Source organism: Mycena indigotica (assembly GCF_014461135.1).
Source record: "Mycena indigotica strain 171206Taipei chromosome Unknown Mind.scaff0001, whole genome shotgun sequence".
Classification (NCBI taxonomy): domain Eukaryota; kingdom Fungi; phylum Basidiomycota; class Agaricomycetes; order Agaricales; family Mycenaceae; genus Mycena; species Mycena indigotica.
The window spans coordinates 1,240,034-1,258,163 of record NW_023503000.1 but is presented as its reverse complement, the minus strand read 5'-3'; the positions used below and the strand labels follow the sequence as shown (position 1 = coordinate 1,258,163).

Sequence of the window (18,130 nt, the reverse complement as noted above, 5' to 3'; positions counted from 1 at the left end):
GCTTATTAACTCCCAGATTAGAATAAGAGGATCAGTTACCTAGCTCATAGGCTTGACCGTACTGTTGTAAGAGTTCGTCAACTTTTTCCTCTAGAAGCGGTCCCTTCCACTGCTGAACATGAAGCCGTGTTGCTATCCATAGCTGGTCCACCTCCTCCTCCGTCAGTTCCAGTCCTTGAGTTAGGAAAGTTTTAAGTTTGCCCCGAGGCAGAAAGAGTGGAATATTGTCTTTGAAGGCAATATGCACCCAGAGACGAGAGAGAATGGAGACAAACAGAGTGAGGGTGTAGATTTCAGCTTGAAAATCTACAAGCTGCTGGACTAGTATAGTCAGAGGAGGAGACATAACTCAGTCAAGATAGCGCGATAAGCGTAACAGCAGTCGGTCACATCACGGGGCCGTGCTGCTTTGTAAGCTGACTCTGGTTTGATTAAACAAGATACCCTTAGATATCGTGCGGAGCACCATGGTATGCCTTCCTCAAAGCAACCCCTGAGACCTTGGTAGGCAGCTAGGGCTGCATTCAGTAAATAACCCCAGCTTCGTATGCTAAGAGGCCTAGCTGCCTTCCACTAGATAACCCAGGACAGACGTCCGGGCAACTCTGGTCCGATTCTCAAATCTAACTAGAGCTGTTTTGTAAAGCACCTGAGGACACACTATAATAGGCAGCTCCTGTGGCTCTGAGTAGCAACTGTAGTTGCCTTGGAAAGCAACGGTGTCTACGAGATACCAGTCTGTAAAAGCTATAGTAAGCCTGGCTATCTGCGCTGGCGAGCGATTCGTGCGTGATGACGATGTCGACATCGTTACTGTAAGGCTTGCCTCGTCGATATCTGTGGAAGTCGATGGACCGGCTCCATGCTTGAAAACAATGACTTGCCCTCCAACGATCGTACTGGTACAGCCCTTGAGAATGCTTTCCAGCTCCGTCCTGACAAAGGCATGTATGGTGTCAACCTCTGCTCGAGGAATCCGTTCATTGAAATCCTCATGCAGACTCAACGCTGCTTGGATAGAGAGTGTTGGTGCCTGGGTTTTCAAACGGCTTTCTTGATGGTCTTTATTCAAGGAGAAATGTTGGATAAGGTCATCTATCGTGCGCAATCCAAATGAGTCGTATAGTTTGCGCGCAGTAGCTGACCCAATTCCATAAATGGCTGTGAAGGCCGATAAAGACTGGAACCGCGAAGAGGCTGCGATGGTTTCTGGCTGGGTGTGAGGGGGAAAAACTGGAATAAAGTTGTAAGTTATTGACCACTTTCCTCGATTCGAGCACACTGTGTGTACTCCGTGATCTGCTCTAAAATGATTAATGTTGAAAGTTTACTGAACGGCCATTCGACGACCTTGGAGAGCATCTTGGCTCCAATTGAAGGGAGTCTTGACACTTCACTCAATCTCGCATCGGTGATTGTGTGAGGATATGCTTTCAACACCTGCATAATTTGGTGTCACAGAAATGATACAGGAGAAAAGGATGGGTAGACCGATATTGTTCTCTCGTAACTTAGTGCACTGGTTTCGTCACCTTCCAGTTCTCTTGAACGACGGATGATGGCCAATTGTTGTATAAGGTCTTCATTAGGACATTCTAGAGGACACGGCCTGAGGCAGGCATAGCGGCTTGAGTAATGAGGTTGCTCAAGGGTCAAGTCAACAAGCTCAGAATCGGAATGACGTTGAGACTTAGTCGATGTGTCATCACGATCCTCCGAGTTGGGGCCGCTTTCAGAATCGTGCGTTTGTCCTCGTACTGCGGCATAGTCGCTATAAGGAAGAAGAATGCCTTGATTGGCCGAATCTCGTAGAAAATCTGGAGTGAGAATTGCGCGACTTTTTATTGTATCACGGTCAAGATGCCGCTCTAGTCTCCGCGGCATATGAATGGCGGTGATGATAACTTGAGCATCCTCAACGCTAGAAGACATAGTTAGGCGGGGATTGTCGTTGACCAAAGCGTATAATTCAGCGATAGTTGGTGGGTCAAGTTTGGCTTGAATTATATAGACACCAACAGCAGATGTTGGTGTTGGATCATGATTGGGAGAGAGTAAGGAGGAATTTGAGCTGCGTCGCAAAACCGGATCCTTCGGCATCGTTGTTTAGGTCCGGGACCGATGCTATGTAAAAAGAATGGTGGGAGTGCAGATCAAGTTGTATTTTACACAGCGTGAGTCAGGCGGCGTGACCTCCCGACTTTCTTCTCTCACTACCTTCTCTCCCGCTCCAACCTACCCCACCTCCCAGCAATGGCTGCTGCGACGCGTTCGAGGGAGTTCACCAACCCTCCGAACTACGAGTTTCCCATCCATAGGCTATCGCAAACCCTCCGCGACCCAGCCAAAACTCCCGTCGTTCTAGTAGCCTGTGGCTCCTTCAGTCCCGTCACCTATCTCCACCTTCGCATGTTCGAAATGGCCAAGGACTACGTGCGGCAAAACACCGACTTCGAGATTCTGGGTGGTTATTTGAGTCCAGTGAGCGACATGTACAAGAAGCCTGGGTTGCTTAGTGCCCAACACCGGTTAGTCTCCGTTGATTCACTATCTCTCTATTCTCTCGTTGTCCCCGTCCCTCGCCGGTTGTTGGCAACTTGTTGCCAATGGGTACTGTCGCACCGACTGATCCGGACAGTCGATCGGCTAGATTCTGTCACTGGCAAAGCTCGTGGCTGACCTGCCCATAGAGTGACGATGTGCACGCTCGCCGCAGAGGACACCTCCACCTGGCTGATGGTCGACCCGTGGGAAGCCTTCCAAGACTACCAACGGACCGCTGTTGTTCTCGACCACTTCGACCACCAGATCAACGACGTTCTGGGGGGTGCTCGGACTGCGGACGGCGAGCATCGCAATATTCGCATAATGCTTCTCGCCGGGTCGGACCTCATTAGTACAATGAGCGAGCCTGGTGTTTGGAGCTACTCTGATGTGTGCTCTCCGCCCTTTCCGTCATGCGCGGCTTACCAATTTGTTTCGCACAGCTCGATCACATTCTAGGACGCTATGGGACATTCATTGTCGAGCGCGCTGGTACCGGAATGGACCAGGCAACTGAAAGTCTTGCCCGGTGGCGCAACAACATCCACATCATCTCGCAACTCATTCAGAATGACGTCTCTAGCACTAAGGTGGGAAAGTCATATGCAGGCCGATACATCAGTTGACAGCCCGCAGGTCAGACTCTTTATCCGAAGGGGGCTCTCTGTCCGCTACTTGCTTCCCAACGAAGTTGTGGAGTATATTGAGCAAAACGGACTATACCTCGAGGACACTGCTTCACCCATAATCCCCGTCGATAAAGAGTCTGTGGCGAGTGATTCGAGGAAGGAGATCTCCGTACACCCGTAGGACACGAGGAATGGTCAGTTCATTGAATACCTCTTTGCTCAACCCTAACCTCACCCGCAGGACTTGGTATAGCCCTGAGTGTACAAATATTCAAAGCTAGATAGGGCAGTATTTACTGTGTGGTGTATATGAGTGGTATGGGATCTCAGTTGTGATTATCCGTTCCTCAGTTTGCTGACAAATCTTGACCCCACTCTGTGCAGATGGTCGTTTAGACTGCAACCTGTAATCCTATCCCGCCATTTAATTGTTCTCGTAACTCGATTTGGACCTAGTTTCGGGTGCTTGTCTTCGCTGCTTCTCGTCGTTGCTTCATCTCAGGTCAAGAACCATACGAACATGGCTATAGTTGCATTTTACATGATTTGAACGCTGATTTGCCTTCCATGGCGGCTCACGGATGATGTGCTTCTGAGCTGTACTTGGTTAAATTGCTTGGATGTTTCCCTGCTTGTCCTTTCATTTTCCCTTCAGACCCCAGCAAACGAATGGATGAGACTCAAAGCAAGAACGAAGGGGATGCATCCAGTCCCATTCCTGGCTGTGAGATGGAAAAAACAATACTGGATGTATCTTTCTCCTTCAGGTTATCGTGCCATTGCCTAACGCTTGGCAGTCGCCGAGCAGACTGGCATGTCCTTCCGATTTATGGAGCCGTCTATGCCCTGGCATTGGCTGACCGTGCAAATATCTCGATAGCACGTGTCGTGGGTATGGACCAAGATCTGGTGTGTTTCCCATTAGACATGAAATTACGATTACTGACGGGACAGGGTCTGAGCATCGGAAGCCGCTTCAGCATCGTTGTCGGCGTCTACTTCGTCCCGGATGTACTCTGGTAAGCTTAACCCCAGCCTAATCAGTCAGGTCTAATATTTTGGATCTTTGGTAGTCCATTACCGAGTAATCTCCTGTTGCGCCGGGTCGGGCCGCGCAAACTACTCAGCTTCTGTGTCATCTCGTGGGGCGTCGTGCAGGTACTATTATAAGCTTCTGGACAAAGACCCGCATGGCGCTAAGAAATTTATCTAGCTTTTCATGGGCTTTGCTCCTAATTGGCGAGTTCTCGCGGTTTGTAGAGCGTTACTCGGCATATTAGAGGTGTGTGTGCTCTTTGGACGGACATAGGTACTCTCTGACGACGCTCAGGCAGGATTCACGCCGGCGCTAATATTTATCATCAGCACTTGGTAGGCATTTCTCTCTCTCTCCCCTCTACATAAATCAATATATTCCCACAAGGTATACGCGACAAGAAGTTCAAACACGGTTTGGGCCTCTTCATCCGCCTTGACATCTGGGCTCATGCCGAAGTCAAGATTGGCGATATTTTATGTTGTCGGGTTCATTTGTGCTGGGTTTGGCTCCATATTGTCATACACGATGAGCCTTTTGTCAGGAAGAATGGGAATTGCTGGATGGGCCTGGATATTCGTGAGTTCCGGTTATTCGACCCAATATTGATGCACTTCAAATGCCTTCTAGATCATTCACGGTGCTATCACGATCGCGCTGGGTATTCTTGCATCCTTTCTCTGGCCAAGTTTCCCCCACAGCAATACCTTTCTTTCTGACGCCGATACCACGTTTATTCTGGATCGCGTTGAGAGGGATAGAGGCGATTCGTTGCCAGATCAGCTGACCTGGCGCAAGTTTGTCGACGCGTTCGACTGGTGCATCGCAGCATATGCTTTAATGATGATGTTTGCGACGATGTCGTTGTATGGCGCTACGTGCGTGCGAATGGTTGTCCTTCAGTCGTTTCACCTGACATTTTTAGCTTGTTTCTGGCGCCCGTGTTATACGGTTTTGGGTGGAGTGCCACCCAGTCGCTGTTGCTAGTTGCCCCTCCTTTTATACTCGGGGTAGGTGACATTTTTTTCGAGGTAGCAGTAAATAGACTGACCGCTTAGGGAATATCCACTTTGATTTTCTCGTTGTTGTCCGACCATTACCGCCAACGCGCGTTGTTCATTGCTATCCAATGCTGTTTCACTCTCACCGGTTGGAGTCTTGTGGGGTTTGCTCCCTCCAATAGCTGGCGCTATGTTGGTATGCGCGGTGGTTTCTTTATAAAAGGCCCGGGGTTTAACCATACTTGACCAGGAACATTTCTAAACAACGCGGGATCTTCCGGGAGCATAATTGGCCTTTTTGCATATGTCAGTGCTGCGCAAGCCACATGTGATCCGTCTAACAGAGGCCCTCGCAGTCGTCGAATAATATTGTTTCGCATTCCAGACGTGCTATCGTGTCGAGTGTTGTCCTCTCGGCTGCTGGACTAGGAGGTCTTACAGCTTCCTACATATTCTATCAAGCTTCAGCACCGCGCGTATGCTTCCTATGCGACCATGAGGACGCAAGCTCACCGATTGCAGTACCTCCCGGGGATACTGATCACTCTGGGATCCCAATTGGGGTTGCTGCTCGTCCTGGCTTCGACGACGCTCTACTTTTATCGAGAGAATATACGTGCGTCGAGAGACTCGGCTCCTCTGGAAGGTCGGAGTGGGTTTCTATACACTTTGTAGTCGTCCAATGCGCATTGTTAGCAGCAAAGTCTGTCTTATTCTTTGACTGTCACAATAGGTCACAATGATGTAACGATTGTTTGTGCGATCACGAGCTGCACGTGCTCGGCTTGTCTTCTTCCCACCACTTCCCGTTCTCTTCCTTGCGAAATACCCTGTGCAGGCTCTGCTGTCTTGACCGATGGCCTCCCGCATTCCGGTGAAGCATGAGACTGCCTTTACTTGAAGTCAAGCTCACGCTCTTTTCTCAGATCCGCCGCCCGCGCACAGCTGGTGCCGAGAACGAAACTCGGTCCACCCACCAGGCTATCCAGCGAGGCAAAGCGGCCGTCTCCCGCCAAACCCTCTCCAAACCGCCATCGGAGAAGCCTGTTTTGGTGGCATCGACCAAGTCCCATGCCACCACCTCTATTTCCGCCGTCGAAGTGCCTGGCAGTGCCAAGCGCAAGCGCGAAGCTCTCAGAGAGGTCACAGACCGCAACCGGTCCCGCGCCCTCTCCATTACGGGCAAAGCGAAAGCTGGCCCCTCAGACGGGCGCAAAATCATTGCCCTCCCGAAAAAAAGTGCCGCAGCCACTCGGGTGACGAAGGAAAATGCGCGACCCGTGGCTGGTCGGTCGCTGACCGCCGTGCAAGAGGCGATTGATGTTGACGAAGACGATGGCCCGAGCGCGAAACGTCAACGCACTTCGTCTGTTGGACCCGAGGAAGAAGCGTTCGTTGCAGCGGAGCTTGGTTCGGCCTCTGATGATGAGGAGGAGGCTGACCCTGACGGTGACGATTGGGAGGATCTTGATGCCGCCGACCATGATGACCCCAGCATGGCCAGCGAGTATGTGGTCGAGATTCAAGAATATGTTCGGCAAACTGAGGTGAGTCGCTGTCGAAGACGAAACGCGTCAGTTGACGCGTTCCTAGTTGAAAACCATGCCGAACCCGAAGTACATTCTCAGCCAACCTGAGATTACCTGGGCAATGCGTGCGCTTCTTAACGAGTGGCTCATCCAAGTCCACCTGCGTTTCTCACTTCTCCCCGAAACACTTTTCCTCTGCGCCAACCTCATCGACCGCTTCCTCAGCACCCGTACCGCCTCGACTAACAAACTCCAACTGGTCGGCATGGCTTGTCTTCTTATTGCCGCAAAATACGAAGAGACTATCGCACCAGCCGTCGAAAATTATGTCATCATCTCTGAAGGCGCAACCACGGCTCAAGAAATGTTAACCGCCGAGCAGCATATCCTCCGTTCAATCAACTGGGACATGAGCTACACCGGACCGATGCATTTCCTCCGCCGAATCAGCAAAGCCGACAATTACGCCCCTCACACACGTACGCTGGGAAAATACCTTGCAGAGATCTATTTGCTTGATCATCGACTGCTTGGTGTCCCACCCTCAATGATTTCGGCGGCAGCTATGTGGCTTGCCCGTCTGGCATTGGGAGAGACGACCTGGACGCCCACACTGGCCCATTATGCGGGTTATCGCGAAAGCGCGTTGATTCCGGTGGCTAACGTCATGCTACGCTATTTACTGCAACCCATAAAACACGAATCTTTCTACAAAAAATATGCCGGCAAGCGCAACCTAAAGGTGCAGTGGTGCTCATCACGTATAAAATTGGTCGCTAATGCGGCATTGAACAGGTTAGCGTCTATATGCGCCAGTGGGTGCTTGCGCGTTGGCCCGAAAGTGCCAAAGTCGATCTGGCGCTCGATCTTGCTGCTTTGAAGCACGATAATCGGTTGAAGCGGTCCGCGCAACTCGGGCCGGAAGACGACGGCGACCAGACGATCTAGTCGTTGGCATACTTTTCACCTTCAGTTGCAAATATTGTTCACTACTGCCGCGATAAAGACGGGGGAATAGTAGTTGTACATTATCTGTATTTATTGACACAACCTTGCGATACACAGCGCCTATTCCGCCTTGACTTGAATTGGATGAAGAGCTGCTATTGCTGACATCGCTCCAGTTATGTCGTGATAGTTTTACAGAGTTTCAAATGCAGAGTTAACTGGATCATAACTACTTCAACCACTTCAGCAATCTTGACTGTAGGTACTACTTAGGGCAGCAACCATTGTCACCAAGGTTCAGAATTTAGAATATTTCCCTAGAAACAACTGTGAAGTGATGGGTTAGCTAGGAAGCACATACGTAACAGTATCTTCCTACTCTGTTTCTTTACAGTTGTCAATTGGGTAGTTCTCATTACCCACCTCAGTAACACTGGATTGAAATTTACAGATGCCTTCGCCACTTTCACGCTAGTTTGGCTGCAAGCATCATGACACTGAAATCGTCAAAGCTCATCGACTTGTCCGGTGATGTGGAGAACTCCTCGACCATTTCCACGATCTATTGTCATTGTCATGGGTGACCGAGACTACTATGTAGTAGATGCAATGGCATACCTCTTCGCTTTTAAGTTTGTCGCCAATGAGCTGTGTGAGTCGTTGAACGTCTTTGATCATGACGCGCTGCTGGACCAGGTCCTTTGGGTCAACATCCGGGAAGAAAAGGGCGAAAGTGTCGAGACAGGTCTTGCGTTGTCGGGCAGTAAGTTTCTTGGGCGATGAGGAGTGTGAGCTTTCCGAAGAGCTTGCGCGTCTGCGGGTATTGGGCCTCCTTCTCCGACTCGAAGTTGAAGGGCCCAGGTCATCTTCGTCCATATACTCGTCAGAATCGTCAGAGTCCTCCACATCTTCATAAGCATCTCCTTCGTCATCGTCGTCAAATGGCCGTCCCTCACTTGCGCTCTCCCCGTATTCCTCCGCATGGTGCTCCAACAACACGGCACAAACAGAATGCCAATCATCGCGGCTCACGAAAAGCTCAGTTTCCTTAGGGTTGTGGTTGACCTCGTTCGTCGCTGACGACCAGCCAGTCGCGGCATTTTTGAACACATTCAGCACTTGCTCATCGTCTGGAGGAAGGTCCAGCCGCTGGAGGGCGGCGGGAATGGAAGAAAGAGCTATTCGCATGGGCTCGGGTGCTTCTAAAACAAATCCGCCGCCACTAGCGGTGGAAGTCGCATGGTCTAGCTCAGATTCTGCGCAAAGGTCGAACGCCTTGTCGACGCGTTTTTGCAGGTATGGTGGGAGAACAGAGAACGAAGTCATTGAGAGTGGTCACGCTCACGGGACCGTGACGCTTCACATTTCTGCGACGACCATGACGTCGCTCTCAAAGTCTTTGAACCCGTCTACTTACAGCGTGGTCAGAGACATATTCGGAAACTTTAAAACGACTTCACATGTCGCTTAACGCTCCCTCGCCGTGGATAATCAAGGACAAATTTTCAAGCCGTCATCCCCGTGCTCACCGTGTACCAGCCGATGTCTGCACGGGCAGAGAGCGATCCTCAAGGCACAGGTTTTTCTCAGCGCGCTCATAAAATCACCTTGATCAAAAAAGAGCCTAGTTCTCTCCCTTTCACTTGACATGTTTCGTACCCTTGTACTCTACTCTCTTTTGGCTACGTCCTTCGCTGCCCCCAGCAGCCACGGGTCTTCTTCTAGGTGCGTATCAGCTCCAGGTATCCTTCACTGTACTTATTCCGTCTGTTATAGCCCGCAAGCCAGTGCGCAATGTCCTGCGACTGATATCGAGGGCAGTTTGCTGGACAGCGCCAGCGTCATGTCAGATGGCAAGATTTCATGCGCCTGGCAAATTGCTTGCGACTGTGTCTACAACTCTCCCGTTTGTCCGCTTCATTTTCCTCGAACATCAATAACGTGTATGTTTTTAGAGTGGGACCCTTGCTTCGGGGTCGTCGTCCTGCCCCAAGAGCATAGCGCCGGGTTCTACTAGTGGCTCTTCGTCCAACGGAAAAGTCTCCTCCGGGTACGCCATTTTGTGTCTGATTAATACTTTTCCCTCACCCTCTTCCGTCGTTTTAGCAAACTCAATGAGAACTTTGGAACTGCATCTCTGTTGGCAGACGACGACGACGACGACGACATCCCACCATCCAGCGGGTATGTCATATTTTTCTCAGGTTCCAAACTTTTCTCCCGAGCTCATTTTGTGCAGAAAACTCAACGAGAACTTCGAAACCACATCTTCGTTGGCAGACGAGAAGAACAACGATAAAGGACTTTCACCCGCAGTCATAGCGGCATTCACTATCAACGGGGTGTTCGTGCTGGGTATTCTGGGCTTGCTCGCTGTTTGCATATTCCGCCGTCGCAAACCCAAACAGCGTTCACCAATTAAGGCACTGTATACTGGCGTCGAGAACCCGTATGTGTTTTTCCCTGTGTTTTGTTCCTGGTGATTGAATATGGTTATGCAGACGAGACACCTTTGTTCCTCTAACTCATGGCACAAATGACGGCCCATACTACGATCCTCACGAGGCGACCGAGAAGGAGAGCCTTCAGGCAAAGAGCGGACCTATGGCGAGCGGCAACAGCCGATTCGAAGACGATTAGCGGTGGTGCTCCTTTCTTTGCCTCTAATCTACTGTAGAGAACGCGTTTTTCACTAATCTTATTCGCATCCCATGGACGAATTTGCTGAATTAACGCTTCTTTTATTCCTTCTTGGTTCTTGAGTCGTATCAGGCGCCATGCACCTGCTACCTCTTGGACACCTCCCTTATCGCCTCCGTCTCTGTTTTTACATTTTCTGCTTGGGACGCAGAATACTTGGATTTCCCCGACGTATCGCCTGCGAGGTATTTGGGAATATTTCGCAGAAGGACCACTCGTGATCAAATTGGCCTTTTTTTGCACCAGAAATCAACTTGGATGCGCATTGCGCACTATAGCGCGCGGGTAGCCCAAGGCGGACCTTGATTTCTATATTTTCTGGCGCGTCCGTTAATGGGCAGTTTCCCCGTCGGCTTTCGGGTTACGAGTGCCTAAGTACTAGTATTTCGAGCCCACCCACTGGCAGTGTTGTTATTAATGCGTCGCACGATGATTCGAACGGCTACATGGATAAGTTAGATGGCTGGGTCACGAGTCCATGGGAGAAGGAAAGGACCGGCAAACTCTAAAAGAGTTTGCCTCGCGGCTAGCGGGCACACTAGTGACCGCTAGTGGGGGGAAAGAGTCGGCGCACCCGGGCAGCGGGCCGGCGAGGCCGGCGCGGGCGACGAGGTGAGCAGAGAGCTTGGGCCGTCCCGAGGGAAACACGACTCGGCTCGAGCGAGCGCCTGGGACGCCTGGGCTGCCGACTCTGAGCGCGTGAAAGACCGGGGGCCTGCGGGCTGCCCAAATCTAGCACACACTGAGACAGGGAAGCGGAGGGCGGGGAGAAAAAGGGCTGGCGAGACGTGTCGAGGGCCGAGAGGAAGTCGAAAGTGAGTCACATGATAGCCTACTCGACACATCTCTATCTAACTTATCCGCAGATACCCTTGAGCCGCTCGTTCCTCGCGTCAAGGATATCTCAGAATAAGTTAGATGGCTGGGTCACGAGTCCATGGGAGAAGGAAAGGACCGGCAAACTCTAAAAGAGTTTGCCTCGCGGCTAGCGGGCACACTAGTGACCGCTAGTGGGGGGAAAGAGTCGGCGCACCCGGGCAGCGGGCCGGCGAGGCCGGCGCGGGCGACGAGGTGAGCAGAGAGCTTGGGCCGTCCCGAGGGAAACACGACTCGGCTCGAGCGAGCGCCTGGGACGCCTGGGCTGCCGACTCTGAGCGCGTGAAAGACCGGGGGCCTGCGGGCTGCCCAAATCTAGCAACCCGAAGCGCAGCTCACAAGGGTGGGCAGCGCCGCAGGCTCTGCCCGGCTACCCAACGAATGGGCTGGGCAAGGGAGAGAAGAGAAGAAAGGAGGAGAAGAGGAGAAGAGGGGGAGAAAGGGAAGGGAGAAAGGGAAGGGAATGGATTGCACGGTGGGAACGGGTACAGGACCTAAACTAGCAGTTTTCTTCGGGGGTTAAGGTGATATTGTGGTCAATGCGGAATTGTTCGAAAGCCAGAGCAACTTCTTCAATCTTTTTCTTGTCGTAAGCCTTGCCGACGGCCATTGCGATAATGTGTTCGAGTTTTCGCCAGTAAAGCAGGAAGGCCAGGGAAGTCCAGCCTCCGGTTGCTGCCACAATGTCGCAGGGGACGCCGGCCAAGAGGAGCTCGGTAGAGCCGCCCGATACGGAAACTGTGGCCTGCAACCGCCAGCAATTCACACTCCTTCCAAATCTCGGTGCAGCGAGCCAAGAACCATGGCTTGGTCATAGGAAGCCAACGGCCGTCTGTGTGGCGGAAGGCAAAAAGTGGGGCTTCTTCCGGGATGTTGCCGTTGACAAAAAGATGATTCTGGAGGGCTTCGACTGGGCAAAGTGGGTCGTCTCGATCAGTGAGGATGACCGTGCCGCCTCTTTCGCGGGTGGATTTGGTCCAAGGGATGTGGAAGGAAGAAGCGCGAGCACCACCGTGCTTGATTCGCTTGGTATCGGCGCCCGCGGGCAACATGCAAGAGGGGGTCAAAAGCGTTGACAGAGGGGATAGTAAGCTCGCCTAGCCTACGACAGCCCCAGAAAGCTGCGCAGGCCAGAGCCCAGACAGCTGCGTCGAAGGGGATATTGAGCTTAAGTTTGGAGCGGAGAGCGACGAGGTGCTGGACGGTGACTGGGCCCCGCTGGGCCTTTTTGAAAGCGGTGCCCTGCTTGTTTGCTGTGCGTCGGATGAGTTTCACCCAGGGTTCGCCGCCCGGCCAGGCTGCTTGATGAACGTCGTGCCAGGCCCGAAGTCCGGAGAGCCAGGACTTGACGGTGTCTCCCCAACTAGGCCGACGTGCTTGGATACAAAGGCTGAGATGAGGGCGGCCGAGGCGGGCATACGGGCTTCCTCGTCAATGGAGATGCTGTCGCAGTATTGATGAAAGCGGAGGAGTCCCTGGCGTAGAGGTAGATGCGTGTCCGGCGCAAACGCAGCGAAAATGGCAGCGTATATGCGGTTGACTTCGTCTGCTGGGAGTGAGGCTCTGAGCTCGGCCTCCTTGGCACGGGAGAAGGGGGAAGACCATGTGTGGAGCCGATCTTTGGCAAGGGCTGGAGGCCGAAAGTCGCTGGGCGCGATATTATTCCCATGTTTGGGTTTGCGAGGCTTGGCCGGCAGGGAAGGCGGTGGGGGAAAGGAGGCAGAGTGCGCGGGTCTGGGTATGGTGTATGGCTTTGGGCGTGGGGCGGGGCGGGACTGTGTGGGATAGAAACGGGAGAGCGGTTCAAGTGGAGACCGGGACAGGGGCATGGGGGTGGGCGGGGCTAGGCTGCTAGTGGCGAGCGGCGGGGGGAACTGGAGCCCGGAGAGTCCGAGACTGCGGCGCGTGCTGCCGGGGCATGGGGACGGGAGGAGGCAGGTGGTGCGATAAATCTCTGGACATGGTGGTAAGCGAAGACAGAATACGCGGTCACATGCTAATGATTACGAGGGTACGAAAAAGGTAGCTAGGTCCGACGGGAGGCAAGGCAAAGGTGAGATACGGGAGGCAGCTTTGGGAAGGATGCCCCTCGAAAGAGGGTCAGCAGGGTTGTTGGCTGAGGGGATGTAAACTAAGTCTAGGGCTATGTTACGGGCGGCCAGGGCCACGAAAATACGGCGTAAAGAAAGGTTAATGTCGGGGTTGCGGCTGCGGCCCTTGTCGAAGGCGCCGATGACGCCCTGGTTGTCAGAGTGGACAAGGAGATAGGCATTTTCAAAGTCTAGGCTCTCCAGCGTGAGGACAAGCAGCTCGATGGCCACAGTCTCGAGCCAGCCGATGTGACGCTGGCGCGACTTCCAGTTGCCCGTCCCCTTCCAGGCTCCCCAGCAGCCGTCTAACCAGAGACCAATCCCCCAAGCTGTAGAGGCGTCCACGAAGAGGAGGCGGTCTTGGCGAGGGCCTTTGGGGGCGATGGAGCGAGAAACGCTTGGGACGGAGAGGGTGGACTCCCACCAAGCCAGGGAGGAGTAAACTGACGGCGGGGGCCGCCGGGTTTGAAAGTGTTGCCCTCAAACGCAATAATGAAGGAGGTGAGGGCAGGCAAATAGGAGCGACCTTGGGGGTGGACAAAGGAGATGTGGCAGAGGGAGCCATGGATCTTCTGAGCGTGGAGGAGTTGGCATCTGCCAGATTTGCAGATGGATCGGAAATCATGTATGCGCTTGAGAAATTTTAGGCGCTTGTCCTCGGGCAGAGCCACCGTTTTGTTTGGGAAGTTCCAGAGGAAGCCAATGTAAACCAATTCGAAGAGGTATTCAGTCCACTTGGTAGGATGCCAAGGGATGCACAGCGGTTGGATGGCAAGGAGGGCTTCGGGGGCGGGAGGCGGAGTACCAGAAGTGCGAAGGGGGGCCCTGCGGGGGAATGCGCGATGCGGTAGGCTGGCGGACCGACATGATATCATCTTCATAACGGTTGGCGGGGGCAAATCCAAGGGCTTCCCAGATGTCGATGATGGCGGAGCCAATAAGGCCTGCGTTGCTGCTGGAAGAGGCGCAACCGAATGGGCAGCAGTGGTCGATATAGAAGCCCAAAGGGCCTTGGAGAACGAACCAGCGCTTGTGGGCGGGCAGGATGGGACAAGTTCTGTGGAATTTTGCAATATCGAGGACCATGGCCTGAGTTCCCGGGGGGGGCAGAGGCAATCTGGGGGTGGAATTTGAGTAAAGGGAGGTAAGATTGAGAGATCAGCAGCAAGGCAAGGGGAAGACGAGGGCCAGGAGGCAAACAGGGCAGCAGGGCGGCAGAATCGAGTCATATATCAGAGATACGTGTACGAGAATACAGAGTATGGGACGTAATGGTGCAGAGCATGGAGGACAGAGCAGAGAAGGGAGAGGATGCAGAGCAGGGGGTGTGGACTCACAATTTCGGCTACGTCAGAGGCGGTGCCGAACTTGGTGGGGAATTTGTCTTTGTCAACGAAAAAATTGGTGGACGGGTGAGAATGGTCGCCTTTCGAGAGGTGGCGGCAGAGCCGGAGTTTGTCCGGTTCGCCTGGGCCTTGGGGTTGAACCGCGATGATGATTGGAGAACATTGGAAATGGCCCTTAAGAATAGACTCCGTCTTCTCTCGGGAAAAGGGGCCACTCATATGGCCCGCTTCGACCTCCTCGTGCAAATAGTCGTTAACGAAAGCGTTGTGGTTGGCAGTCGACGGGTGGTTGGGGAAAATTTTGGTCTCGTTGAGGATCGGGAAGTCACCCATCGGGAAACCTCGTCGTAGTTTGTCAGGCAGGGAGCCGTGGGTGCCAAGAAGATTAAGCGAGGACAGCAAGTCGAGGAACGCATCTGGGTCGTAAGGCAGCTCATATAGCTGTATCTATGCAAAAGATATGGGCAGTGTCCCAGGGGGGTAATGCAAAAGATGAGGGCAACTGCCCAAGAATAAAATGAAATAATATTCTTTGACTGTTTTTGCCTGCTATATCAAGGTATCGGTGATGGGATCAATGGCATATAGGTATGTTGATCAATGTGGAACGATTTTTGATTGCCATCAGAGCTTTTGATGACTATATCTTGCTACATCAACCTTACTTAATCGATTATTGATTTTTTGGTCCCTGGGCTTATAAGTCCCAAATATTATATTGCGACTCATCGGCCTGAAGAAATAGTGATTTCTCTTACTATATATATTTTTGTTTTAGTCATATCTTTTGATTCCACTGAGAAATTCATGAAATACATCTGTCTTAACATCTTTTGCATTAGAGCCTTGGGACAGTGCCCATATCTTTTGCATAGATACAGCTATATGTACTGCGTAAGGCGTGATTACGCGGGAGAAAATCTCTTCATCGAAAGCAGGGGGTGGCAAGAAGGATCGCAAGAAAGAGTCTGCTTCATCGTCAGACAGCGAGGGGGTTACGTTGGCAAGACCAGCTGAAAGCGTGATGGGATCTGTCGCCACAGAAGGAGCACTGGTGGACACGCTCTCTGTTGTGGGTGCAACTCGAGAAACCCTCGCCGCGGGTGTTCCAGTTCCTGCAGAGGTCAAGCGCGCCAACTTTGGTGACGATAGAGTCGTTCTTGAATTCGCTGAAGGTGGCTTTCCCGTCAGGGAGGGATCTGGAGGAACAGGTTGGCCCCGTGTGGCCCGATCTAGCGCAGATGAGGCAGACGGGGTCGCGCGCTCCCACCCCGGTGCCTGGCCGAAAGGAAGGGCGCCCCCGCCTCGCAAGAGAGGGCCCCGGCCCACACGCAAGACGGCGGAGGATGGGAGTCGGGGGGCCTGGAGGGCAAGCGGAGCCGTGGGCTGGGTCAACCTAGCACGTGCGATCTTCAGGTCGACGACGGCGGACTGGAGGTGGGAGCTGTAGAAAGCAACATCGAAAATGAAGGGGGAGAGGAGGTATTGGGAGCGCAGTTTGATGTCCGTTTTGAGGATGGCCGGGAAAAGGTCTTCGCCGTCTTGGTGCTGCTCGAAGAAAGCGAAATGGTCCGTGTAACGTTCGGCGCGCTCCGGCTGGGCTTCGGCCACGAACAAAAGGAAATTCTTGCTGGCCTCGATCCACTGGCCCCGATCCAAGTTGTTCTCGTCCAAGACATTCTTCTGGAAATCACCCACATCAAGGACCACAGGGCGCTTGTCGACTCCCTCGGGCGCGTTGATCTTCTTTGTGGGCAGGGTGGCGGCATTGGTAGCGATGTAGCGGAGGGAGGAGGTGGTGAAGAGGGAGAGGGGGCATTCCATATCGAGGCGGAAAAGGTCGTGGAGGAAGCGGTGGAAGGTGACTGGGAGGGCAAGGCCGGGTACAAGGCGTGTTTCTTCTCGCAATCTCTTCGCCACAGGCTGGGCTTGGTCCGGGGCCTTTCTCTTGCCTGACATCACATCGCCGAATTTTGCGATGGCCTCGAAAAGCCGTGCGGGGGGAGGCCTTGGAGAGGAGCCTGTCCCAGACTGACGACTCGTCTTCGACCGTGATGAGGGACTCATTGTCCGAGGCGTCAGAGTAGGTGTCGGGGTCCCGCGCGTGTTGGAGTTTTTTCTCCGCCCTGAGCGCGTTTCTCGCTTCTATCTTCTCATTTTCGGCGCGTTTCTGGGAAGAGCTGAGGTTGTGGAGGGCCTCGATGACGTTGGCCGAGGAGTGAGTGCGGCGCGTTCTGGGCGGCGCGGCCGTAGGGGCTAGGGCTCCTCTCTGGCATGGTGACGTGGAGAAAGAGGGTCTTAGTCGAGGAGCCAAAGAGAAAAAGGGCTGGCGAGACGTGTCGAGGGCCGAGAGGAAGTCGAAAGTGAGTCACATGATAGCCTACTCGACACATCTCTATCTAACTTATCCGCAGATACCCTTGAGCCGCTCGTTCCTCGCGTCAAGGATATCTCAGAATAGCTTAGACAAGTGCCCTGTTTGGTTGTATCCGAGTCTACGATTTTAGGACACTGCCGCGGCCAGGCGAGCACTGGACGCTGAACCCTGCCCCTTACACAGACTCCGCGCCCTAAATTGAGAGAAAGTTAGTCATAGGGCGAATGTCCATGCATTGGAATGACACTGGCATCGATGAGCAGATGGGCGAATAACTTAATCGGTGTAGGAGGACCGGCGTCTTATCAGGGCCGGGCCGTCGCGAGCTTATTTGTAGCTGCAGCAACTGGGTTTGACGAAGTTGGTGTCTTATGACCGCCCGATATCCGTCATACTTGCTGAAGCATGTTGTTGGCTAGTTATCGTTCTCGGCTGGGACACTGTTCATATCTCTTCAAATTCGCGAAATGTAATGTCATCAACCAGCGGGTGTAGAGCCGCGCTTCAAGGCTGGGTACGACGTAAATGGGAGTGTAGTGAAGCAAATGAGCCACTGAGCCTATAATATATCGGGAGGGTGGAGTATTTTGTTATGCCAGCGTCGTTGTTGGGAGGCGCAGTGATCGGTTTAGTATTGCATCGATCTACAGCCTCGAGGCGACACCTATAGGCGACGTTGACCTTGAAAGGAAGAAGACATGGAAATGAGGCTGGAAGCTTAATCTTGCCGACGACTACAGTATCTGTTTGAATGGTTAAAATTCAATTGCTGTTGAAAGGGTCTTGCTTAAAGCTTGACGAGGTAGAATGCGATCAGTTATTGTTTGATTGGTATTGGGAGACTATTCGAAAGCCAAATGCGAAGTTTAGGTTTTGGAAAGAGAGTACTTCGGATGAGACAGGTCCACGGAAGCAAAAAAAGTGAGTCAATGAGATCCCGTGTCGCGATCGAGCGGAGGTAAAAAAGCGATAGTTGTTGAACTGGATAAGAAGACTATAAGAAGACGGACCGAAGAGTCTCGTGAATCGAAAAGTAGAAATTCTCCGAGGATGG

The 18,130-nt window shown here is 52.8% G+C and overlaps 7 protein-coding genes across 7 annotated transcripts; 3 read left to right on the top strand and 4 right to left on the bottom strand.

Annotated features, from left to right (window-relative positions):
* Positions 1–2,253: 2,253 nt before the first annotated feature.
* MIND_00024700 (MFS domain-containing protein) lies at positions 2,254–3,354 on the top strand (the record flags this gene model as incomplete). Its single annotated transcript, XM_037357217.1, has 4 exons — positions 2,254–2,528; positions 2,691–2,934; positions 2,988–3,134; positions 3,181–3,354. 4 exons carry the CDS (start codon positions 2,254–2,256, stop codon positions 3,352–3,354), a joined length of 840 nt encoding a protein of 279 aa, XP_037225127.1.
* Positions 3,355–6,066: 2,712 nt separating this feature from the next.
* Positions 6,067–7,687, top strand: MIND_00024500 (MFS domain-containing protein; the record flags this gene model as incomplete). Its single annotated transcript, XM_037357216.1, has 4 exons — positions 6,067–6,084; positions 6,137–6,757; positions 6,804–7,481; positions 7,535–7,687. 4 exons carry the CDS (start codon positions 6,067–6,069, stop codon positions 7,685–7,687), a joined length of 1,470 nt encoding a protein of 489 aa, XP_037225126.1.
* A 466-nt stretch (positions 7,688–8,153) lies between these two features.
* MIND_00024400 (uncharacterized protein) lies at positions 8,154–9,013 on the bottom strand (the record flags this gene model as incomplete). The annotated part of the gene is made up of 2 exons (XM_037357215.1): positions 8,154–8,249; positions 8,306–9,013. 2 exons carry the CDS (start codon positions 9,011–9,013, stop codon positions 8,154–8,156), a joined length of 804 nt encoding a protein of 267 aa, XP_037225125.1.
* A 216-nt stretch (positions 9,014–9,229) lies between these two features.
* On the top strand, positions 9,230–10,327 carry MIND_00024300 (uncharacterized protein; the record flags this gene model as incomplete). The annotated part of the gene is made up of 7 exons (XM_037357214.1): positions 9,230–9,266; positions 9,316–9,412; positions 9,464–9,593; positions 9,643–9,737; positions 9,794–9,871; positions 9,927–10,136; positions 10,189–10,327. 7 exons carry the CDS (start codon positions 9,230–9,232, stop codon positions 10,325–10,327), a joined length of 786 nt encoding a protein of 261 aa, XP_037225124.1.
* Positions 10,328–12,534: 2,207 nt separating this feature from the next.
* MIND_00024200 (DNA breaking-rejoining enzyme) lies at positions 12,535–13,092 on the bottom strand (the record flags this gene model as incomplete). Its single annotated transcript, XM_037357213.1, has 1 exon — positions 12,535–13,092. One exon carries the CDS (start codon positions 13,090–13,092, stop codon positions 12,535–12,537), a length of 558 nt encoding a protein of 185 aa, XP_037225123.1.
* Positions 13,093–13,114: 22 nt separating this feature from the next.
* On the bottom strand, positions 13,115–14,439 carry MIND_00024100 (Reverse transcriptase ribonuclease h; the record flags this gene model as incomplete). Its single annotated transcript, XM_037357212.1, has 4 exons — positions 13,115–13,217; positions 13,271–13,724; positions 13,778–14,178; positions 14,219–14,439. The coding sequence occupies 4 exons, from the start codon at positions 14,437–14,439 to the stop codon at positions 13,115–13,117; spliced, it is 1,179 nt and encodes a 392-aa protein (XP_037225122.1).
* Positions 14,440–14,585: 146 nt separating this feature from the next.
* On the bottom strand, positions 14,586–16,766 carry MIND_00024000 (Reverse transcriptase/ribonuclease H; the record flags this gene model as incomplete). Its single annotated transcript, XM_037357211.1, has 2 exons — positions 14,586–15,005; positions 15,699–16,766. 2 exons carry the CDS (start codon positions 16,764–16,766, stop codon positions 14,586–14,588), a joined length of 1,488 nt encoding a protein of 495 aa, XP_037225121.1.
* Positions 16,767–18,130: the final 1,364 nt, after the last annotated feature.